The sequence below is a fragment of the Astyanax mexicanus genome, chromosome 2 (assembly GCF_023375975.1).
Source record: "Astyanax mexicanus isolate ESR-SI-001 chromosome 2, AstMex3_surface, whole genome shotgun sequence".
NCBI classification, from domain to species: Eukaryota; Metazoa; Chordata; class Actinopteri; order Characiformes; family Acestrorhamphidae; genus Astyanax; species Astyanax mexicanus.
In genome coordinates, this window is record NC_064409.1 from 24,023,441 (window position 1) to 24,049,398 (window position 25,958).

At 36.5% G+C, this 25,958-nt stretch overlaps 2 protein-coding genes across 2 annotated transcripts in view; one reads left to right on the forward strand and one right to left on the reverse strand.

Moving 5' to 3' along the window:
• Positions 1-13,145, forward strand: part of cd36 (CD36 molecule (thrombospondin receptor)) — a 29,548-nt gene extending 16,403 nt beyond the window's left edge. The window contains exons 6-12 of the mRNA XM_022671462.2: positions 3,729-3,778; positions 5,284-5,353; positions 6,227-6,411; positions 9,752-9,870; positions 10,796-10,869; positions 10,960-11,014; positions 12,515-13,145. Coding sequence (XP_022527183.1) covers positions 3,729-3,778; positions 5,284-5,353; positions 6,227-6,411; positions 9,752-9,870; positions 10,796-10,869; positions 10,960-11,014; positions 12,515-12,688 — 727 coding nt within the window. The 3' untranslated portion in view covers positions 12,689-13,145. The remainder of the gene's footprint in view (positions 1-3,728; positions 3,779-5,283; positions 5,354-6,226; positions 6,412-9,751; positions 9,871-10,795; positions 10,870-10,959; positions 11,015-12,514) is intronic.
• Positions 13,146-22,283: 9,138 nt separating this feature from the next.
• sema3c (sema domain, immunoglobulin domain (Ig), short basic domain, secreted, (semaphorin) 3C) overlaps positions 22,284-25,958 on the reverse strand; it is a 99,606-nt gene continuing 95,931 nt past the window's right edge. Inside the window, exon 18 of the mRNA XM_022671463.2 lies at positions 22,284-23,652. Coding sequence (XP_022527184.2) covers positions 23,278-23,652 — 375 coding nt within the window. The 3' untranslated portion in view covers positions 22,284-23,277. The remainder of the gene's footprint in view (positions 23,653-25,958) is intronic.

Genomic DNA, 25,958 nt, shown 5'->3' on the forward strand with positions numbered 1-25,958 from the left:
TTCCTTTAAAAATGGAAGTACTACTGTAAAAAGTTGCTGTTTTGACTGTTTTAGAGAAACTTTCCTTTATGAGAAAAAGCCTTTAACAAAACAATATGTTCTTCCAAATGTTCTACTCAAAATTTGCGTATTTTCCGAAAAAACTCAACATAAACACATGTACTGTATATCTAATAATGACTGTAGAACACTCTTCAACATTGAAAAATTCTGAAATGAAACATCTACAAGATGTTTTCCTGCAACTGGTTAAAAAACTATTTAATCAACCACATGGTTCTGTGGTATTTCATGGTCCTAGAGACCAGCGTTTCTCAACCAGGGTTCTGTATGCTGTGTGTCTTCATCGGGGTGCCTTCAAACCTTTCTGTTGCAAAAAATGCAGCTCAATGGACGCATTATGAATCATAAACATGCTTCTCACATGCCCCTCTCCTTACCGAGGGCAGCATGCGAATGGGGTGTGTCTCAATTCAGGGGCTGGACACTCTGAAGGATGCGTCGACAGAGGAAGGCCACATACCCAACCGAAATGAGACGTGTACAAGTTGCACAGCTGTTGCAACAGATGCATTCTGGCATCGAATGCGACCTCAAAAGGATGCGGCTCCTAAATCCTAAACTGAGCTTTTCAAGCTTATCTTATATCGAGAACAAGTATGAGGGCTGTGGACCAGGAGCTCTGTGTCTGTCTCTCATCCATTCCTGCCAGAATAGGGCTTTTATGTGCATCATCCCCAGCTCAGATTTTCCTTTTGCCCCCTGTCTGTTTTAATAATGACTTGTTGTGTGTGTTGCCTGCGGGATGAGTGCAGAGTGTATGTATTTAATTGAAACTGAAATTTTGTATACTTTTAAAGAGTGCCGTGATAGAAAAAAGGTTGAGAAACCCTGCTATAGACAATAATCAGCTATACCATTACTAAAAACTTACTGTTTTGGACAGATACAAATGTCCCACAAAAATAGATTGTCTATTGTCCAAAAAACACTACAAAATAACTACAAATGTACAAGTTATAAGAAACATTTTCTAAAAATAAACTTTTCATTTGAAAATAATTCAAATTAGCAAATTATCCCTTTTAAACAAATACAACCAAATTTTCTTTAAACAAAAAAGTTAATCCAGAAAATGTTCTGTTTTGATTCTTTAAATTGACTTGTTTTGTTTAAAAAGTGTACATTTAAAGGGTTTTTTTTGTATCCATACAAAAACCTTTCAATTTAAAATTCTAAAAAGCTTTCTATAAAGCTATTTTTTTCTCTAAAAATCTTGAATTTACATATTATCTCTCCAAAATCTTCTACTGGAACAGATTTCCCTCTCACAGCCTATAGAAAAACACAATTCTCTCCAACATCCAAAACTCCTCTCCACGTCTAGAGCGAGATCCTCCATATGCATCAGTTTAACACATCAGTACAGAATGATGCATATTAAGGGATAGGGTATGAAATCTGTCAGCGACAGGAAGTGACAGCTCGTGATGGTGCGTGAGCTGAGTAAATTGATCCCTTTTTCTTGCAGTTGTCATGGCAACACTGCGGTGACACATGCAAATCAGACAAACAGACGAAAAATAAACAAACCGACCAACAAACGAACGAACGCTGCCGAACGAACCTTTACATGGAGACGCTGCAGGGGATTATGGGATTGGGCTGGGGTGTGTAGTGTCTGTAAAACCAGATCTAATACAGATTTCAATAAGTGGATTATTATCAGAATACTGTGCTTTTGGTCTGAAAATGTAAAAAAAAATAATTTAATGATTTTTAATTCTGATTCTTTATCATATTTATTAGACTTCACTAAACTACACTGAAATCATTCTTCTGCATAGTCCCTCCATGACAGGGTGAACTGTTGTGAAAATGGGTATTTGATGGAAACCTGGTTGATCTAGAGCTGTAGACATGTTGAGTTCTTCATGATGACTGTTCTTGTTCTGTTTCAAAAATTTACATTTAATTTTATATCATTATTTTAATTAATGTGACATTTTACAGTGACTTTTACCTCTTTAAGCTCAGAATGGAGACAATATAAGAAATATTAAGTGAAATTAATATTATAAGCTAAAAAAGAAGCAGTAAGTGTCTTCAGTCGCTTGAAAATAAAACAATGTACAGGTTGGGATGTCACTGATGTCAAGGGTTACTTTCTAAAAGAGGCGGGGCTATCCCAAGATGACAGACTGGACTGGAAATTCAGAAACACAGAAGTTTAAATCGCTTTCTTTTTTTATTTGTGGAAATAAGAAAATATATATTGTCGCTGTCCAATAAATGAATGAAAAACAAGTACATCTAAAACAGCAACTTTACAGAAAAGAGAAAAAACCTTCTAAACTTTCAATGGAAGTCAAAGTATAATGAGTTTATTTCAGGTCATTTTTAAGTATTTCTATTGGTCTATTCATCAAGAAATGTAGGCTCAGTGTTAGGGACAGTTTGTCTGTTCAAATTATGTAGTAAACTAAAAATCATCAAAAATGGAGATAATGGTTTTTCATTAGACAGCGATGATATTCACAAACATACATATATACATTATAATACAACGGGGTCCAGCGGGCTAAGCGCTGCCACTATGATCAGGAGATCTCTGGTTCGAATCCTGTTCATGTAGCTTGCCATCAGCTACCAGAGCCCTGAGAGAGCACATTTGGCCTTGCTCTCTCTCTGGGTGGGTAGATGGTGCTCTCTCCCCTCATCACTCCAAAGGGTGATATCAATCAGCACAAGGATGTGTCTGTGAGCTGATGTATCAGAACCGAGTCGCTGCGCTTTCCGTTATTCTTCACCCTCCTGGTGTGTTGGTGCATTACTAGTGATAGGTGGAGTCCTAATGAGTGGGTTGGGTATTACAATACAAAACACAAGCAAGCAAACAGGAATAAACCATTCAGGGGATAATTATTGATACCTTATTGATTACGGCTAATAGCATTATTAATATAATTCCTATTAATATTATTATCAAGTTAGATGTTCAAGTTAAAAATAGCTAAAGAAATCATTCGCTGCAAAACATGGTATTTTAGCAAGTGACATCCTCTGAAATGTAGTTAATATAGTTAATATTTTCAGATTAATAAAATAATATTTAAAAAATTACTTGTTTACGTGATTTAATCTACTAAAAGTATCTTAAATTTGCTTATAATTAAGCCAATTACAGATAATTTAGTTTTGTTGAGAAATAATGCTTAAAATAATCACAACAATATCTGCCCACAGAATACTGTAAATGGTTTAAATGGTCTAAACCAAACAGATTTAGTCTATAAATAAGACTAATATTTCTGTAAAATCCTTGTAAATATGCCAAAATGAGAACTGTCAGATCATTTAACTAGATCTAAGAATAGTTAACATGTTAAGATCAATTTTTTTGCAGTGTTTGAATGTTTATATATTTTTTGTATATCTTCAAAACCATAATAAAATATTATTTTAAAAATGTTATTTTAACTTATTATTTAAATTATAGAATTATTAGACTTAACCAGGCAGAACTGTTAACAGAGCAAAAGATCAAAGAAAACTGTATAACATAAAAAGTTGTTTAAAATGAAAGTGAACTTTATTCTTCTCTATGTGTAATAATGTGTTTATTTAGAGGTTGTAAAATGGATCGTTACACAGTGTTTATATGAAATTTTGTAAAATTTACATTATATTGATGTGTGTGTGTGTGTGTGTGTGTGCGCGCTCTGCAGGACTGTGTCGTTCTGGAAGGACCGTTACTGTGATATGATAAATGGTACAGGTGAGTTCTACCTGTCCTCATTATGGCGGTTAATCATTACCGCAGAGTCCACAGCTGATACGATATCCGCCTGATAACAGCGCTTAAATCCCAGATAACCTTAACAACATAATGATTAACACCTCAGTCAGTATGTACAGGAGGTGAACCCTTACCTGTCCAGTGATTTTTTATCCCTGTGCATTTAGCATTGTGCTATGTTCCCATTTAGCATTGCATTATACACATCTTTTATTTCTGCTAAACAAAGAGAAACATGCAGCAAAATACACTATAGGGCAGGGGTCGGCAATAGGCGGACCTCAAGCATGAAACAGCTGGCCTGTTAGGTTGTTTGAAATATAATAAACGATAATTAAAATAATAAAAAATAAAATGTTTCTCAAGCGAGCTTTTGTTTATATTTCTCCCCTGTCTCTCTGTTGCACTCGGCGTGACTTTAGTTTTCCCCGTTCTCGTTTTTACGCCCCGTTCTTGGGCTCCCTATCTTCTTATGAGGGCATATTTTTCTGGCCGTGTCCCAATTCACTAGCTGGGGCAGCGACAGTGTATTGGGCCGCGACCCTGACGACACGGAATCAATCCTGCGTGAGGAGCAGTGTGTTTATTTAATTATTTATTCCTTTGTTCTTGGGTTTACCTGCTTTGAGATCAACTGTTCTGCAATTGGGTTCAACAACCCTCTGGGCTGGAGAGCTACTAGTCTGTAGCATTCCATCCCATTACACTTCATTTTACAAAATGAATTGCCCTTCTATAGGGCATTGGGATTGGGATTGCCTCTCATATTGCGTTATATTCTTCTGTAGCTTATATTTGATAGGGGGTGATGTAACCTGTATATAGCAATAAACAATATTAAAAAATCAGGCTTTTAGTTTTAGCCATAAAAAACACATTTACTACAAATTGATTTACTGATTGATTTACTGATTCTCAAACTTCTGATCACAAAAGATTAGCATCTTAATGGGAATTTAATTTATTATCCCCTGAATCTGCTGATAAGCAGGCAGTTAGACAGTCACTCCACTCTGTCTCTGTAAAGCTGTGTATATTTCTGTATCCAAAAAATAACAGAAAGATCAATTCACTCAGAACAGTATTTATATTTAGTGTAATTTCCCAGCTCTAGACTGACCCTACTGTCTAACTGCTGCTCATCCTAGCAATGCCTCTATATCTTCTATTTCTAAATATATATTGAGCTAACTCAAAGGTTGAATGGATTAAAGTTTAAAAACATCAGTATTATTTCTTCACTTAATCCAGTTATTACTGCTGATAGATGGGGTGTCTAAGGGTTAATCTGACTCCAATCTAATCCATCAGTACGCTTCATTAACTCCATTAACTCATTTCACCAATGAGGCGCGTTGTAGCAGGATAAATATTAACAGTGGAATGATACGACTGAAGAACCTTGTTTTATAGATGTTTTTTTTTTAATCTGTTAAATATTAGACATGAATCAGACCTAGTTTCTATTTTTTTTTTATATACAGATGGATCCTCTTTCCCTCCTTTCCTGGACAAGAAAAAGCCATTATATTTCTTCTCCTCTGATATTTGCAGGTACTGTACACATGTTGTTATTCCTATATAAGAAAATAGCTTAAAACTTCATATAACATTAGAATAAACCCAAATAAACATAATAAAGTCAGTGTTCAGTGAGAGTGTCTACCTGTAATTAACTCTATATAACATTAGAATAAACCCAAATAAACATAATAAAGTCAGTGTTCAGTGAGAGTGTCTACCTGTAATTAACTCTATATAACATTAGAATTAACCCAAATAAATATAATAAAGTCAGTGTTCAGTGAGAGTGTCTACCTGTAATTAACTCTATATAACATTAGAATAAACCAAATAAACATAATAAAGTCAGTGTTCAGTGAGAGTGTCTACCTGTAATTAACTCTATATAACTTTAGATTAACCAAAACAAACATAAAGTTTTGTTACTGAACAGTTTCTAATGTATTAAACAGTTTCACACAGTTTTAACTCTTTTGATATCTATTTTAACCCTCTGCTGCCACCAGAGGTCAGCCTACACCACCTCATTACACAGGACATCACCTTTATCCTTTTTTCTTCACATATTTTCACCTGTTCTCCATAACAAATTATATTAAGAGAGCTACATCTGAAATTTCTTATTGAAATGAAAATACTGAGCAACTACTAAGTAATGTCATAGCAACACTTGGAATACCGTAGCAACCACATACAAAGGATGCAGCGGTCGCGTGGCAAAATATTAATCTAGTGACCATGCAGCAATAGGATAGTAGCTGCAAATATTTAATTATTGAAATACACCTTATCCATTTTATTCATTGATGGCAAATTTTAATTAACTGTATTTTGCATGATAATTTATCCCAGGTTTATTCACAGAACACTACATTGTCATGGTGTGTGTGTGTGTTCCCACAGGTCAGTGTATGGTGAGTATGAGGGCAGTGAGGATCTGAAGGGCATCACTGTGTACCGCTACACCCTCCCTGACTCCACCTTCGCCTCACCCACCATCAACCCACACAACAAGTGCTACTGTACAAACTATGAAGCTACCAACAACTGCACCATGGCGGGGGTTCTAGATATTAAAACCTGTACAGGTACGCAATAAACTCAGATTTTAAAATCAACGGTATTTTACAGATTATAAGGCACACTATCAATGAACGTCTATTTTCTGGTCTATTTTCTTGTCTATTTTCTGGATTATATGGGGAATTTTAAGCAACAATAGTTTGAAACAAGGGTGTCGCCATGTTCCCCTTCTAATTCAGCAGGTCTAGCCACTGAGGGGTGCCTTAGAAAACAAAACTGTAATTCTAAAAAATATATATATTTTTTAAGTATAATAACCAGTGGATATTAATACATTTTCTCTTTTGAAAACTGTTTATTTGGGTCATTAAAACGCTTCCATTTTTTAAAGAAGCTTAGATTTCCAATATTTTTGCTTGGTTATTAGCAAAACTAGCCTCGGTTAGCAGCAGCGCTAGCCGCTGTTAGCAGCTCTTAGCGCTAGTAAATGCGTGTTCCTTTAACCTAGGATGCTAGCAGCTAGCGGTTCATCTAATGAAGCTTTTTTTTACACAGTAAACATGCCGGCTGCAGGCTGATATACTGCCCTCTGAATGGCGAAAGAGCTAGCGCTAATGCTAATACGGCTAAGCTAGTTATTATCTTTTATGTAACTATTGGTACTCTTAGATAGCAGTGTTGGGCACGTTACTTTGAAAAAGTAATTAGTTATAGTTACTTGTTACTTCTTCAGAAAAAGTAACTGAGTAACTAACAGAGTTACTCCACTATAAAAGTAACTAGTTACCCGTAAAAGTAACTATTGCGTTACTTTTTTCTGTTACTTGCCCCCGTAACCCCCAGCCCCCGGCCCCCACCTTCTCAGAGCGTGTTTCATAAGCCAGATGAATAGAGTGCACGAGAGCAAATACAACAATCATTGCTTAGGCGGTTAGCAGCACACACACACACACTTGCGCCTTTGTCTGTATTGGCAAATAAAAAAAAAAGTTCATTGAATTTCAAATTAAACGCACATTAACGGGGTTTTGGAAATGGTAACAGCGTTATAGTGACAGTCAGAGTAATTAGTTAGATTACTCGTTACTGAAAAAAAGTAACGGCGTTAATAACTCCATTTATTTTAACGTCGTTACTCCCAACACTGTTAGATAGTCATATTCACATTGAACAATGTGACTTATTTCAGTCGGCAGATCATTTTTGATTATGATTTTTTTAATGAACTAAATGATAATATAGAAAATCATTTAAGAGAAGCCAACATACAAAGTATATACTAAGGTATCAGCTGACCTGCATTGCATTTGGTAATTGTGAGGCTTGGATGCAGCTGGTCGGCCATGAAAGCCCATTCCATAAAGCGCCCTATGGTCTACTGTTCTTGAGCTAAACTGAAGCTACATGGAGTTTGGAGGTCTGTAGTGAAAGTTGGAGATCTCTGTGCTCTATGCTCCTCAGTATCCGCTGACTTCACTGTTATTTTACACTGACGGTGTGCGTTTCTTTTGTTTCCAGTTGCTTCTTCTTTGTTATATCATCACTGACAGTTGACTGTGGAATATTTAGTTGTGACGGAATTTCAACACACTAGAGTTCCTGAAAAAGACCCATTCTTTCACTAATGTTTATAGAAGCAGTCTGCATGTCTAGGAAGTCACAGAAGTGATTGGAACCTGAGTTTAATGATTTAGATGGGTGTTTGGATATGTAAACAGTAAAGCAGCCTACAGTGTGAAGGTTCTCCACAAGGGGGAACTATTAGCACTCCAGCTAATCTTTATACATCACTGAAAGGGAGGAAACTGGCATGAGCCCACACCAGACTAAGCTAAATGGTTGAAAAGTGGATGATGTGTAATTATGAATGAATCAGCTGCAGATGTATCCCACATAGTAAATGAGTCAGGAACCGGATCTGGCCCACACTTCTACATTCACTCAGCACCCGTTCCGCTGCAGCATTACCTCCATGACCACGTTAAGACCTGTGGGCCAGAACTCAGCCACAGCTGGCACAGTTGGGCCAGTTCTGGTCTAAAATGGAGATACTGATCTAACATTTCCCATCATAGCCGGTGTGTGAGCCACATGTTGCCCTGAGACCAAATACCTTGACGAATTTTAAATATGGAGAAAAACAGCTGAGCCACGTTTGGCCCACAATACTCTTGCTGTTGCCATAGCTGACCTATATGGTTTAGAGTGATCTGCTGTCTTGGATCTGTCTAAGATAATATCTATAAATTTAAATATTATGATTTTGTTGATTCAACATTGTCGGCCGACTGAACTTGAACTTTGGTGAACTATAAAATCTTGAGTTTATTCATATTGTTTTTTATTTATTTGTTTCTTATTTTTGTGTGTGTGTGTATTTTTGTTTTGTTTAGTGTTTTTTTTATTCATTATCTCATCCAATTTTGCTCTATTGTAAGTTTGTATGACTGGGGTGGACAAAAATGTTTGGGGGAAAAAAAAAGTGAAAAATCAGACACAGAGTACAGATTTGTAATTATATATTTTTTTATACGTAAACATTTGTGTCAGAAGTGGATAATTTAGTGTTGTGTTGAAATCCTGCTCACACTGTTCTGATTGGATAAAAAGGAAACTTTTTCTGTTACTCATATTTAATAAATATTACGTGTTTTTATGCACTCATTGACAAAAATAATGCTCAAAAAATAACTCACGCTACAAATCTCAACATGCAGTTAGGCTCAGGCTTTAGACACTGGGTTAACCCACAAGAGGGTGTAATACTGGTTTCCCTTCAGCCCTCTAAACAGTATTTCAGAACCTGGCTTTGGAGTAGTGTACCTCTTGGTGAGAGACATGCCACTATGACACACTCAAAGACCATTGGCCAGTTGACAGATATTAAGAGAAGGAGCATTGTTAAAGGATAGGCAACACAATCTATCAGCCTGTGGAAGCATATTGTCTTTAGCGACAAATCCAGGATGTGTTTGGGATCCAATGACAATTGGGTAGGAGGGCCTTGTGATGTCCTTCACCCCTAGTTGTGATACAAGGGACTCTAACATCTCAGCAATATGTGCAGGACATCCTGCCTCCTTGCTGATTCTCATGACATGGCTTCCCACTGAAATTATTCAGCAGGATAATGCTCAGCCAAGACTTGATCCCATGAACATCTCCAGCAGATCACATCATTTTCTAGTCCTGCCCAGTTTCCAGATTTAACACCAGTCGAGCAGCTTCAGCAACCTATGAATGTAGAGCAGGATCTACAAGCAGTTGTACAGTTTTCCCCATTAAAACGTATCCAGTCTAATATTGTAATCACTCTAATATGTCTTTCTTTATCATTAGCATATTTTTCTGTAATGTTGTAATTCTGTAACAGGACTGATAATGTTTCTGTTTGTGGTCCTGCAGGTTCTCCTGTGTTTATCTCGCTGCCTCATTTCCTCCACGGCAGCCCAGACCTGCTGGAAGTGGTTGATGGACTGAGGCCTGATGATGTGGAACACAAAACTTTTCTGGATGTAGAACCAGTAAGAAATTTACATTAAAACCTATTGACTTACCATATAAAGAGCTATATATATAGGCCATATACTATATTACATATTACACATACCTTAACCGTCCACTAACTGGCCACTTTATTAGAAACACCAATTATTTTATCTTGTGCCTCCACTTACTGGCCACTTTATTAGAAACACTTATTATTTTACCTTGTGTTTCCATTAACTGGCAACTTTATTTGAAACACCTACTATTTATTCTTGTACTTCCACTCACTGGCCTCTTTATTAGAAACACCTACTATTTTACCTTGTGCTTCCACTCAATGGCCACTTTATTAGAAACACCTACTTTTTTGCCTTGTGCTTCAACTTACTGGCCACTTTATTAGAAACACCTATTATTTTACCTTGTGCTTCACCTTACAGGCCACTTTTTTAGAAACACCTTTTTTATCTTGTGCTTCCACTTACTGTCCACTTTATTAGAAACACCTACTATTTAACCTTGTGCTTCCTCTCACTGGCCACTTTATTAGAAACGCCTACTATTTTACCTTGTGCTTACACTTATTGGCTATTTTATCGGAAACACACTACTTTTTCTTGTGCTTACACTTACTGGCCACTTTATTAGAAACACCTATTATATTGCTTTGTCCTTCCACTTACTGGTCACTTTATCGGAAATACCTACAGTACCTGGTGCTTCCATTTACTGACCACTTTATTAGAAACACCTATTTTTTTATCTTGTGCTTCCACTCACTGGACACTTTATTAGAAACACCTGATATTTTATATTGTGCTTTCACTCACTGGTCACTTTATTAGAAACACCTACAGTACATTGTAATTCCTCTCTCTGGCCACTTTATTAGAAACACTATATGACGTTAAGTTCAGAGAAACGGTTGAACTAAATGCATTATTGTTTTGTTGTTTCCAGACTACCGGCTTCACTCTGAGATTCGCTAAACGGCTTCAGATCAACATGGGTTACGGCCCATCCAAGGAAATCAAGTACGATTAACATTCAGTTTTCTTCACATAATAATATTAATGCTGTACAGTATTTATTTTACATAACTTCTCTCTCTTTCTCGTTTGCAGGATTCTTAACCAAATAAAACATAACACACTACTTCCTATCCTGTGGTTAAACGAGGTAAGCATCACTAAATATTTATGCTGTTCTGTATAATTAAGCTCAAATTTAAAAATCATTATTGTTCAATCACATATCTAATAACTTGCGTGCATGTGTAGCTCATCTAATAACATACCTAATCCCAAGAGGCATTAGATCATATTACTTTTTTACCAGCTCTCAAAAAACATAGATACTTGTCTTGTAAAATCATAGTAATTAATTGGTACCATTTTCACCATTTTACAGTTTTTTACAGTCATATACGGGTATTTACTTTAGCTGTATTTACTGCATATTGAATTACATCATGTTGCTGTTATTTTACAGTGCTTCTGCTGTATAATATAGTGTGAGCTACTTTCTAAAATGACTGAAAAACTGGTGTGCTAAAATGCTAGCTTACATTGTTAAAAACAGCCTATAGAATCTGCTCAATAGTTGTAAAATGTAACAGTTAGCATTCACTTATCAGTAGGTAGATATTACTAGATATTGGGAATGGACTCTTTGAAAAAAATAAGGGACCTCTTCAGAATTGTCAAAGTTATCAGTTATCTCTGATTTTGCTATTTATAGGTATATATTTGGGTAAAATTAACATTGTGGTTTTATTTTATAAACAACTGACAACATTTCTCCCAAGTTACAAATACAAATATTGTCATTTGAAGCATTTATTTGCAGAAAGTGAGAGATAAACAAAAGGGTACAGTGCTTTCAAACCTTAAATAATACAAAGAAAACAAGTTCATATTCATTTAGAAACAACAATGGTAATATTTTAAGAGTTCAGAAATCAATATTTGGTGGAATTACACTAATTTTTATTTACTTTCATGCTTTGATGCATCTTGGCATGCTCTCCACAAGTCTTTCACACTGCTTTTGGGTGACCATATTCCACTCCTGGCACAAAGATGGTTTGCGACCAACTTACATCTTACATGATTACGTTTAGAGGTTTTTCAATGGGGCTCAGGTCTGGAGGTTGACCGTCAACTTATTTGAATGTCAGTTAGCAACCGCAGAATGACATCAAGATACCTACAAAAAGAATGGCAAATGGCAGCTGGGGTGAAGAAAAGTTCAAAAACAATCTCTTAAGAGGCAAGACTCGCTAGAAAAGGACCATCTTCAGTGAGAAGCAAAGAAGAGCCAGGCAAAAGTTTGCAAAAATAATAAGAATTGGATCATAACAATAGCATCCACTGCTATTTGCACTTAGATACAGCAATCAGGAAACTCCTACATGGGGATACACAATGTATTTACAACAATGTTGTGTATTTCATTGAAACAATACTTTACTATTACATTTTCAGTGTATAATTACATCAGTGTATTGCAGTGTAAATGATCTAAGGTTGAGCATTGGATCACTCTGCTGCTAATCGACCAAAACACTTCAACCATAGGTCCAATCACTTGTCTACTAACTTACCAACACATGAAGGACATTAGGTTCCCATCACTCTGCTGTCTGTCTGATCTGATCTTGTCGCTCTTCTCCTTTAGACGGCGATGCTGGATGACGAGACGGCGGACAGGTTAAAGACTGAGCTGTTTGGGCGGGTCGCTATGCTGGAGGTGGTGCAGATTTCGCTGATCGTGATTGGTGCAGTGCTGTGCGTGCTGTGTTTGATCGGAATTTGTGTACAGCACAGCAATCGTAGGAAGGTCATCGCCTGACCGGCGCTCATCACTTACGCTGCTTTTGTATGATTTCTGTTTTTAAATGTAGCACTTTATATTAATTGGGTTATCTGAACCGTAAGTGTACAGTAATTTTTGTATTCTGGATTATGTATTTGATCAGGGCTGCTTTGAGGAAAGTTACCTGAATGTACAGTAGCTTAAAAATAAAACCTGGATATTCCTGTAGATAAATTCTCTTTTTCTGTAAACTGGTAACTTTTGCGAAAGCAGCCTTTATGGAGCACTTAATTCTGTAGCAGCCAACTCACCCAGCTCTTCTGTTTATTGGTTAAAAAACGGCCAAATGAAGGCGAAACCCCTAACGGTTAAAACAGGGAGAATTATTGTTTTTACTCGACTTTTTTTCAGTGCTTCTTTACAGAATGGATGTAATGTTGGTGCTGTTTTGTTCAGGTTGGAAATTTAAATAAAGGGAAGAATGTGAAAGTCATTTTTGTGAGAGTATTTCTTTTAATTGCTTCCTGCAGTATTGTCCAGCAAGTATCTCTTTTTGCAACTACCAAAGTTATCAAAAGTAGTTTCACCCAGATGAAAGTGTAAGATTGTAGTGCTATTCAGAAGAAAGATAAAAGTTACCAGAAAAAAATAAATGATTATAAATGTAGACTGATATGAGTAATATTTATTGAGAATGTGCGGCCCCTGTCTGTCCCAGCTGGTCTTAATTGGACTAATTAAGCAGCCAGCTGGAAAAGGTTGCTAACGGTTGAGGCAAAATGGACCTACATAGGCTGAAAGTTGAGCAACTAGAGCTCCACTGGGCTGTCGTTATGTTTTTTAGAGTTGTTGGTATTGGCTGTTGGTGGAGGATGCAGTGAGACACACACCTGCCAAAAAGTTAAACTTTTGGTCACATCATTCCAAAGAGTATTTACCCAAAGCCCAGGGTTATCATCAATATGTTTTTTGGTAAATGTGAGATGGGCTGTTGTGTTTTTTGTTTTGGTTAGCAGTGATTTGTGCCTTAGAACTCTGCCATGAAGATCATTTTCACTTATTATTGAATCAAGAACACTGACCTTAACTAAAGGAGTGAGATCTTCAGTTTTTAGATGTTGTTATTGGTTCTTTTGTGACCTTCTAGATGAGTTGCCCATGCCCTTTTAGAGTGATTTCATTAGGCCGGTCACTATTGGGAAGGTTTACCACTGTTCCATGTTTTGTCCATTTGTGAATAATAGCTTTCACTTATGTTTGCTGGAGTCCCAATGCTTTAGAAATCACTTTGTAACCTTTTTTAGACTGATAGATGTCATTGACTTTGCCGTGAATAGTCGTAAAATTGGCATTTTTAAAGTTATGTGGTTTTTAAAGTCATTCGTAAATCAGTAGGATCATTCGTTAGTTAAAAACACACCTTAGACCAGCATACCAGCAAGCCAGCTTCTATTTAAGCAGTGGTAATTTTCAGTGCTTCTTTTCAGAGTGGGCAGGATATTGGCGTTTCTGGTTTATGGGCGTCTGGGTCACCAAGTTTCAATAAAGCGAAGAATGTGAAACTCTCAATTGAGTAATTATGGGTTAAATTTTCTGCAATTCTCAGCGGTGTGATTCTGTAATTGCTTTGTATTTAAGTTATTTTTGAAAAGGTCAAAGACTGGGACTACTTTCCCAGTAATGGAAACCAGTGGAAACCACTGGAAACCCAATTGTCAGAATTTTATTAATCAGAAACGCTATACATGATTCAGGAGCAGCTATGAAATTGATATATTAAGTCATATCGTTTTAAGAGGAGGTCGTATTAGCAGGGATTCAGGCCTCACAGTTGAAGGGGTTAAACCAAGGTCTCTGAAAGTGGCTCTATTGCACCCATTAAAGTTAAATCACTGGGTTTCCGGCTGGCGCGAGCCGTGGAGGCTGGTAAAGAGACTGGGGCAGGAAGCTGTGGGCTGCTGGCGGCTCGCTCTGAGTCTGAACGGGACTCTGGGGGGTTGGTATGGTGTGGTGGGGGAACGGGCGCAACAGTCTGCTCTTGGATTTACAAGCTTTAAATGAGACTCCATCGCCTCCTGCTGTTACTCGCTGTGCTCTAAGCTCTGTTTGAACTCAGATAGAGACGATATTTTACATTAAACAATTAGGAGAAAAAGCTCTACCTGGAGATCAGATCTGTATGTAAGGAAATCTAAATCCATCCATCAATCAAGGCACCAATGATGCCTGAAACTTCTTAAGAGCTCATAAAGCACTAAAGACACAGGATCTATTGTGGTTTTATTGTTGGTATGCTGCACAATATTTCTTGTGATGCTGGTAAACTAGCATCGGACCAGACTTAAACCAGTATAACCCAGTACAAACCAATCCATTACATATACATATGGTTAAGAGCCAAACTAAGCAGCCCTTTAAACCAGCTTAATCAGTCTGAGCTGACCAGCAATATTCTTTAAAGCAGAATTCCATTGTTTTTTTGGAGTTTTTTTGTCTGACGGTAGCTATATTATATAATCAAGAAGAAGAATAATTCAAAATAAATACAATATAAACAGGTTTAGGCTTAACTGTACATGACATAAAATCCATTCTATAAAAATTGTGATGATTATGCTTATTTTAAGAAAAAAATCTACCAAAGGGCTAAATCAATTTTCGTTAGTAAGATTTGTTAAAATAAGCAATCATAAAGTCTCGAAACCCTTCACCTGTCAATCCCCACCACAGCCCCACCCACTAGATCAGTTGAATATCCAACATTTTGGTCATTTAAGAAACTTCGTCTGAGGGAGGGATCTATACCCACTGTATCTGTCTGTGGCAAGTCAGTCAGCAGACAATGGAGATGTAAATACTTTCAAATAATGAGTTTTGTACTTCTATCGCAGTTAAGCATGAACTCGCTTTTTTTTTGTTTTACCATTTAATACAAGCAAGCACAACATGTATTAAACCCTCAGCGTAAACCTGAGAGATGGCCAGCAACAGCTTATTTGCATTAAAACAAGAGAGCCCATTAAATGGCTCATTTTAAAAAGATCACTTTATGTGAGAAGAATTTTGTGCAAAAAAACTTTGTGAACATGTTCTGTGTAGCCTATAGATCTATACGAACTTATTTTAAAAGAGGTTCAATATGTCCCATTTGAAATAAGGTAAAAATTCTAAGTTCTAAGTATTCCTAAAATAAACAAAATGATTTTAAACTTACAAAGCTTAATAAGACAAATATTCTTATTAGAGAAAAATAAGATTTATTGCCTTAAAAGATCATCTCTTTTCATTTTTGTTTAGCAGTGTAATGCAGCAGTATTGTATTAAAGAGCCAATTTTTCCTTTTCACTAATAAAGCTTGCGGATTATAACTGTGGTGATTTATGCCAAGTTTCACTGAGTGATTTCACAGCTATGAACAGATGTTAAACGAGTTCTGGAGTCGTGCCATCTTCTGCAAAACAATAACGCCTGCGGGAATAAACTCAGCTCCAGCGCTAAGACGCTCAAATCTCCTCCAGGTGTCCACTGGATCAGAAACGACTGAATTCACAATAAACAGCACACTTTATTACATTACCATTAATGCATTTATTCAGGCTTATAACATTAATAAATAGAAATACACAATTTAGGACAACATTTAACGAAGGACACGAACATTCGCTGAGAAATCAGCTTTTCATTCTTGTTAAAGACAGAAATATTACACGAGCAAGACACTGTTAATTTATTTCCCCTCTCTGTGAAGAGATTAATGTAAAAATGTAAAAACCGAGCCGATGCTTCCTCTGCCAATCGCAGATTCCGTCAGAATTTCAGCCAACAACTCAAAAAAATACATCAGGGATCTGCTCCACTTCAGTGCAGCTAATTCAGGAGAACTCTTACCTAACATTAATTAAAGGAGAAGTTCACCAGCTTTCTAAAAGAATTGCTCCCAAATTCCTCTATAATTCAGTATTTAATTCAGTGTTTGAGATTAACTCATTTATAGTGAGGGTTTGATGTAATATTATGCTTCATTGTGTAGAACGTTGTGGCTTAAATTATTACGTAACAAATAAATAGAGATTTTATTAACAGCAATATGATAAACCTGTTGGTAAATCATCAAGTGTATTTCAAGAGTTTATGAACATAGATGACGGTAAATGAGTGGCGTATGGGGTGTTAGTTAGTGTGTGTTGTACTGATAGTATGAGTGGATCAGATACAGCAGTGCTGCTGGAGTTTTTAAACACTATGTTTAATCACTCACTGTCCTTCACTCTATTACACACTCCTACCTCTATCTGCTCCACCTTGTAGATATGTTTCATTTCTCCTTATTTAAGATTAGCAGGACCTAACAAGTATAAAAAATAAACTTTGTCTTTGTACAGGAAGTTGATTTTGCAAAAAAAAAAAAAACTGTCTTTATATGGGGACAGTAGTTAAACATTTAAAATGTATCAGAAAGACTCAATAATTTATCAGAAAGATCAGAAAGACCCAATTCTACAGCCAATAAATAAATAGTTTTTAAACATAAAATTAAATGAGAATAGTTACCTGGACCATGTTTCTGCCTGGACTGGCTGTAAAAACTTTTGACTGGGATTCCCGACATTTTTTTAGTATAATGTTGTCATGTGACCTTTAGATGGTACAGCCAGTGTCTCTATAAAAGGGCCAAAGGGACGATGTTTTAAAAAATGCTTATTATGGTGCAGAGAAATATAATTGTCCACATATGAGGACGAAGGGTCTCAAGAGGTTAAAACTTCAGCAGCACTGCCGTATCTGATCCACTTACACCAGAAAAACACACATTAATACCTAATATACCACCACCATGCCAGTAAATGCTAAATAATAGCTGCTCTGTGGTGGTCCTGTGGGGTCCTGACTCTGTTGAAGAACAATGGAGCTGATAAGAAGGAACAAGTTTCTTTAGAATTGAGAATTTCACACAATTTCTCAATTAATTAGTTTATAACTAAACCATTGATGCATTTTTTTTTATTTTTTCAAATTGCAATTCCCCTTTAAAATATCTGTATTGAATAATAATTATACAGTTTAAAAAAAAACTGAACTGAAATGGAGCAAAATCCTCAACTATTTTACACTATATTTAAAAACACTAACACACTTTACAGAGTGGCATAAGTTACACAGAACAGCAACCAGTGATAAACACAGATCTGTACACGCACCGCGCTGACGTACTGTAGCGCTAGCATTCATATACTGTACCTCACGCAGGAAGTAGAGTGTGAACAGTGAACCTGGAGAAGAGTCCGTTTACTAACTAGAGAGGGCCTACTGTCTCTGGCCACTTTATTAGAAACTCATCTATAGTAGCTCTATTTTGCTTTGAGGTACACCAGCAATATCTGCAAAAAAACTGGATAGTATATACACCAGTAGGTAAAAGGTAGGTGTTTCCAATAAAGTGGCCAGAAAATGGACGTTCAATGTCGGTGTTTCCAATAAAGTGGCCAGTTAATGGAAGTACATGGTTGGCGTTTCCAATAAAGTGATCATCAGCAGAAGTATATGAGAGGTGGCCAGCAAGTGAGAGCTCAAAATATGTGTTTCTGATAAAGTGGCCAGTGAGCAGAAGTAGAAGGTAGGTCTTTTCTAATACTGTGGCCAGTTAGTGGAAGTACAAGTATGTAAATATGTAGGAGTTTCTGATATAATGACAAGAAAACCTGGGTGTTAACATAATCCAAAAAAAATAATATGATAATGTTGTAATGTTGGGCAGATTATTAGAATGAAATCGTATTAAAGCTGTTAATATTAACTGCAATGTGTTTATTTAGAGAGCGGGGTGATTATCAGGACGGGGTGAAGCTGGACTGGTGCTGTTTCCAGTATTATGTTGATTTACTGTCCACTAATGTGAAAATGTAATATTTAATTGTGTTTTAACCATGATACAATTTATTTTTAATTTTAGTGTGGTAGATTCTAATCAAACGAATATTCATAACAAATTAAATTTCTAAACAAATGAATATTCAGAATTAATTACATTTGTAACCAAATGTATATCTAAAATGAATAAAATTTCTAATCAAATGAATATCCAAAATTAATAAAATTTCTAATCAAATATATATTCATAATGAATTGAATTTCTAATCAAATTAATCTCCCAAATGAATTAAATTCCTAATCAAATGAATATTCAGAATAAATGAAATTTTTAATCAAATGAATATCCAGAATGGATTGATTTTCTTATCAAATGAATATCCAGATTGAATAAACAATTTAATCAAATAACTATCCACAATTAATTTAATTTCTTATGTGATATACAGTTGTGGTCAAAAGTTTACATACACTTGTAAAAAAACATAATGTTATGGCTGTCTTGAGTTTTCAATAAGTTCTACAACTCTTATTTTTCTGTGATAGAGTGATCGGAACACATACATGTTTGTCACAAAAAACAGTCATAAAATTTGGTTCTTTCATAAATTTATTATGGGTCTGCTGAAAATGTCACCAAATCTGCTGGGTCAAAAATATACATACAGCAACATTAGTATTTGGTTACATGTCCCTTGGCCATTTTCACGGCAACTAGGCGCTTTTGGTAGCCATCCACAAGCTCCTGGCAAGCTTCAGGTCGAATGTTTGACCACTCTTCTTGACAGAATTGGTGCAGTTCAGCTAAATGTGATGGTTTTCTTGCATGAACCCGTTTCTTTAGCACTGTCCACATGTTCTCAATGGGGTTTAAGTCAGGACTTTGGGAAGGCCATTCTAAAACCTTAATTCTAGCCTGGTTTAGCCATTCCTTTACCACTTTTGATGTGTGTTTTGGGTCATTGTCTTGTTGGAACACCCAACTGCGCCCAAGACCCAACCTTCGGGCTGATGGTTTTAAGTTTTCCTGCAGAATTTGGAGGTAATCCTCCTTCTTCATTATCCCATTTACTTTCTGCAAAGAACCAGTTCCACTGGCAGCAAAACATCCCCAGAGCATAATACTACCACCACCATGCTTGACAGTAGGCATGGTGTTCCTGGGATTAAAGGCCTCACCTTTTCTCCTCCAAACATATTGCTGGGTGTTGTGGCCAAACAGCTCAATTTTTGTTTCGTCTGACCAGAGAACTTTCCTCCAGAAGGTTTTATCTTTGTCCATGTGATCAGCAGCAAACTTCAGCCGAGTCTTAAGGTGCCTTTTCTGGAGCAAGGGCTTCTTTCTTGCACGGCAGCCTCTCAGTCCATGGCGATGTAAAACACGCTTGACTGTGGAGACTGACACCTGTGTTCCATCAGCTTCCAAATCCTTGCAGACCTGCTTCTTGGTGATTCTTGGTTGACTCTTGACCATCCTGACCAATCTCCTCTCGGCAGCATGTGATAGCTTGCGTTTTCTTCCTGATCGTGGCAGTGACACAACTGTTCCATGCACTTTATACTTGCGTATAATTGTCTGCACAGTTGCTCTTGGGACCTGTAGCTGCTTTGAAATGGCTCCAAGTGACTTCCCTGACTTGTTCAAGTCAATAATTCGCATTTTCAGATCCACACTGAGTTCCTTTGACTTTCCCATTGTAGCTTTTGTAGCTGAGTCTAATCACTGGGTCAAATGAGCCCTATTTAAATGGGCTCATGAGAAGTCAACAGCTGTAGTCAATCAGAATCACTTACAAGAAGTGAAGAGGCCATGACATGAAGCTAATTTGATTGACACAACTCGCTACATCACCAAAATTGACAAATTTTGTTGCTGTATGTATATTTTTGACCCAGCAGATTTGGTGACATTTTCAGCAGACCCATAATAAATTTATGAAAGAACCAAATTTTATGACTGTTTTTTGTGACAAACATGTATGTGTTCCGATCACTCTATCACAGAAAAATAAGAGTTGTAGAACTTATTGAAAACTCAAGACAGCCATAACATTATGTTTTTTTACAAGTGTATGTAAACTTTTGACCACAACTGTACATCCAGAATGGATTGAATTTTGTATAAAATGGATATCCAGAATGAATTTAATTTCTAATCTGATGAATATCCATAATGGATTGAATTTCTTATCAAAATGATATCCAGAATTAATGAAATCTCTAATCTGATGAATATCCAGAATTAATGAAATCTCTAATCTGATGAATATCCAGAATTAATGAAATCTCTAATCTGATGAATATCCAGAATTAATGAAATCTCTAATCTGATGAATATCCAGAATTAATGAAATCTCTAATCTGATGAATATCCAGAATTAATTACAATTTCTAATCTGATGAATATCCAGAATTAATTAAATTTCTAATCTGATGAATATCCAGAATTAATTACAATTTCTAATCTGATGAATATCCAGAATTAATTACAATTTCTAATCTGATGAATATCCAGAATTAATTACATTTCTAATCTGATGAATATCCAGAATGGATTGAATTTCTAATTAATATAATATACAGAATGAATTGACCAGAAACTGAAACATACCCTTTAGAGAAGTTGTAATATTTGAGCACATGTTGTTTTTTGTTTTTTAAATGAAAAAAACCTGCAAATAAACAATTCCATACTTTTTGAACAGAGGTGCATATCAATGCATTATTGACTAGTATTTATATATTATATAATACATTTAGTTAGCTTAATTTCAGTATTTATAATTATGCAAAGCAGAATTGTGAAGTAAACAGAGCAACACTGACTATAAAACAGTAGGTTTTGGGGTTGTATTAGGTTACTTTTAAGCTTAAGTTAATTTTTTTAAGTTAGAATAATTGATAATTAAATAATAAGACTATCCTAGATCTACACTTGGCTTTTGCTGTGTATTACTAGTTTTTTTTAGTTTACTTGTCACTGAAAACTGAGCTGTTCTGATATTTGTATTCACTTGTAGCCACAGTTGCTGATTATGGAGACACTGCAGCAGATCAGTCCAGCAGAAGACCAGCATATTTCTCCTGAAGCTCTGCGTATGTTTCATCTGCCAGGCTTAATCCTGGATCAGTGATACACCTGGACCTGGCACTCTGCTGGAGTTTCCATTACATTCCCTGAACTGAGTTTACACGTGTACCGTACTGTAATACCAGTTTGTAATAAAGCTGGGGTTTAAAATCACATGCTGTGGTGTGTTAAGTGTGTATGAAGAGTTCATTTGCTAAAACAGATATCGCTATCTGTTCTTAAAAGGAACTCTTCTGTATATACTGTGTGCGTGTGTGTGTGTCGGATCACAGTCATCTGGTCAGCGTACCTCATGCATTAAGAGTTCTGTACAGGAGCACCTGGGCCGCGGTGCTGGAAGCTTGTGGAGCAACAACAGTAAAGAGGTCCATATAAGAGGAGCTGTAATTAAGTGATAGCTGGATGAAAAATCAAATGTACACCATTTTCCAGTTTTACAGTGGAGCTTCTGTATGATGCTAACGTATCAAGTAGGTACAGTAATAGAAGTGGATGGATGTGTTCTAATAAGTAGAAATGTTAACATGTAGATAAAATTGCTGGTTGTCTAAGTAAATTATTGGTGAACCAAGATGGTCATTTGGGTTGACAACTTGGTCATAATGGTTAACTTACTTGGGAAAGAAGCTAAGGATACAACAAAATATTAATATCAGGATATATATATATATATTTTTGCAATACATTATTGATATGTGGCATCAAATATTGCTTAGACTCGTGACCCAATTACACTTACTAAAGTTACTGCTTATTTACTCCACATGGTGGCGCTAATCAATCAAACAAATAGGGCAACCCTGCGTTAATTCTGTGAAGAATATTGGTTGTTAAATTCTGTGAATCTGACACCAATAAATCCATAATTCCTGGTATTTACTGATTTAAAATTAGTTTAACCTCTTCAGTAACACAGATGGCATGGAGTATTGTAGAGCATTGTCTTATAATATATTGAGTATCACAGAATCGCAGTAATGTGATCTTATTGTTATCGTGGGCAATGTATTGTGATAATATTTTTGCCCAGGGATTCCCACTTCTATTGACCCAGTGTATCAACTGATTAAATAAGACTTGTTGGAAGAAACAATTATACAATAACATTCTTAACTTTGCTGAACACATAAAATAATAGCTTATACACTATATGGATCAAAGTATATTTGTCCATAAAATGTGTCTTTAAATTATATACATAATGTAACTGTATACAAAATAGGGTCATATTGTTTTGGATATCAAATAAGCAAGTCTCCGCACAGTTTGAGAAGAATGTATGTAAGATGATTTAGGACACATTCCTGTATGTACAGTTAGCATCATGCTAACTGGAGTACATAAGCTTCAGTTACATGTTAGCTACATTAGCAGTGTTATACATGCAGCTCCATTGCTATAAAAAAACTGAAGAAGTAAATATTGGTGATTTGTGATTTACGGTAAATGTTGAGAACGGTGTACATTTGATTTTGTTTAGGCCAAACTATGCTTTTAAAGCCCTGCCTACTTTTCCTCCATCCACAGCGCTCCTTCCTTTTCTTCTCCTCTCCTTTTCTTTCCTCTCCTTTTTTCCCCATCCTCAGTTCCTCTCCTCAGTCCACATCTCTAGCTCTGTCCAAAAAAATCTCCTCGTCTCCTCCAGTCCATTCCTCTTATCCTGGGGTCAGTGGTTCCGGCGGTTCCGGCTCTTGTTGTGATCCAGCAGGGGTTTGAGTTTGGCCAGGTCGCCCCTCAGTGGACCCTGGAAGGTCTGGAGCTGCTTGCGCTCTTTGCAGTACTGCTGCATGGCCAGCGTCTCCGCCGGGCTGAAGGCCGACGCCAGGGCCTTGGGGCTCAGGCCCCACCCCCAGGATGACCGCTGCTTATCGCTGAGAGCGCTGACCACCGCCTCGCCCAGCACGCGCAGACGGATTTTAGCTAAAGTGCGCTTGAAGCCGTTCTCCGTGGCCAGACAGTAATACAGACCCTGATCAGACGACTGCACCGAACGGATCAGCAGACCGTGGTCAGTCGCCACCACTCGGTCACTCAGCTTCACCTGGAAAACACACACAAATACATGGACTAAAATTATGGGACTAAACCTCTAAACACACTGATTGCAAAAACCCAACCAATTGGGTCCCTTTTTAAGGTTTTAGAACACTATTGAGTATCATTGAGTGTCATTCAATGGTGTTGTGCGCATTCATTGAAAACCTTTCCTACCGTTCAAATAAAAACGTATCTATATCTTTTAGATTTTTAAGTAAGCTGGTTTTAGGCAAAAAAGGTGCTGCATCAGTGCTACTGTATAGTGACTGGCTGGTTGGTGAGCTGATGCGTCACAGCCATAGCATGATGTTTAAAAGATTTATAACTGGAGCTTAAAAGCTTTAAAATTGTCTTTTTTAAATTGTCTGCGGTAACATTTGATATTGTTCTGTGTTTCAGTATTAAAAACATACTTATTTCGGGAGTAGCAGTGATTTTGGGCTGGTGATTGATGGGTAGAAAGGAGTTCTATTAAATAGAAATAGCAGCTTATTTATTAAGAGGGAAAAAAACTAATGAACCTGAACTTCAGTATGAAATTATTTTTGAACTAGATTTTGAGGGCACTATTTAACTCCCACAATGCATTGTAATTATTGGTAATAATTGTATTTCACAACAGGAGTTAAATGTATGCCAGAATGCATTGTGAGTCTCAATACTAAGCAACCAAGAGAGGAAATACTTTAAGGCTTGAAGTTGCCAGATTGTTGTATTAGTTTCCAGTCAAAATGTGTTTAAATAGTGATCCATATATCAGCAGTATTACCAACATCAGGAGAAGACATCTAGAATAGAAATGAACCAGATTTCTCCAAAAAGTTTGGGCACAGCACTCTAAAAGGTGTTTCCCCAGCCAGTTTCAATCCTTAACAGTGCTAAAATACTGTTAAATTAGCTGAACACCTTCATTACAAGCAGTAGGGCTGAATGTTACAGCCATACCTGTCAAGTCTCCCGTTTTGGCCGGGAAACTACCGTATTTTACTCCTCTTTCCCGCCGTCCTCCCGTATTAGTATTTTCCCGTAAATTTCCCGTATTATATTAGGTTTAAAAAAACTTTATTATTGAGGCGACAGGGCACTGGCCCCTGTGTGTCTCTTAACCAATCATAGTGCCGGTTCAAGGAGAAAGTCCCGCCTTTCAGGTGAAACAGCCAATCAGGAAAGCCCCGCCCCCCTCGCTGTGAGAGCTAGTCGGAGCAGCTGACGTTTAAACTTATCTGGACATACAGCGCTTTTTCTAAAAGAGAGGTAATGGAGCTAAACATGTAAACTATGATGATGTTTCTGATAGCTGTTTAAAAGAACTTGTCTCTGAATCGAAGCACATAGATCAAATCGGCTGTGTGCTTAAGAAAATACAGCTTGTGACTCAGTTAGCTTAACTTTAGAATTAGCTAAATAGATGGTCAGGGTTTGAGAAAAATCTATATATAAATAGATATAATGTTCAACCTGCCCTAATCAGCCAATAACTTTTTTGTTTACTAATTTAGGATTGCAGGCCTACTGTAAGCTATAATGAACGTAAATTAATTTATTTCATTAGTTCAGGGCTAGTTTTAGGGTTTGTTAGAATTTGTTCAAATCTCAAGTATTGTGGTGTAATTTATTATTTAGAAGGGGCAGAAGAGATGGTTGAGCTGGAGAGAGAGACTGAATTGATCAGGACTGGACTGATCAACAGAAAGAAGTATTAATGAAATTATTAATTGTGTAGCCCCTTAGGACTAATATTTACTTATGGAATATATCTGGTCCATGTCCTTTTAGTAAAAGCTTATGATACTATTTTTCATCAACGGTCATTTTGCAGAATTTGTGCACCCTTCAATTTCAATTTTAAATCTATTAAAAATATATATATGTAAATATACATGTAAATATCTAGAAAAGGGTTTTACTTGTACTGTATTATAAGAATTACATATGTAGGAATGTCCATAATATTTCAGTGTCAACAAAGATAGACCTATCAGATTCTGGTAATCTAATTGTAGTTAGTAAAAGGTTCACAGGTGGTTATTTTAGATTTCTTGTAAACCTGTCTTAAAATATAAGGGATTCTAAACCTCGGTTGGGTTGGTGGGCGGCTTGAAGCTGGTGACGAAAAAGTTCCCTTATTTTTAAATCCAAAACTTGACAGGTATGGTTACAGCCAAAATGTATTGTATTATATTACTATATTTTTAGATTTAGGTTGAGACAATACAGTTGCCATATCAGTATAAACAGCATGCTACCTGTGCTGTACATCATCACGTACTGACACTAACTGCCTACAGGAGCCTATAGTGTTTTGCTCTT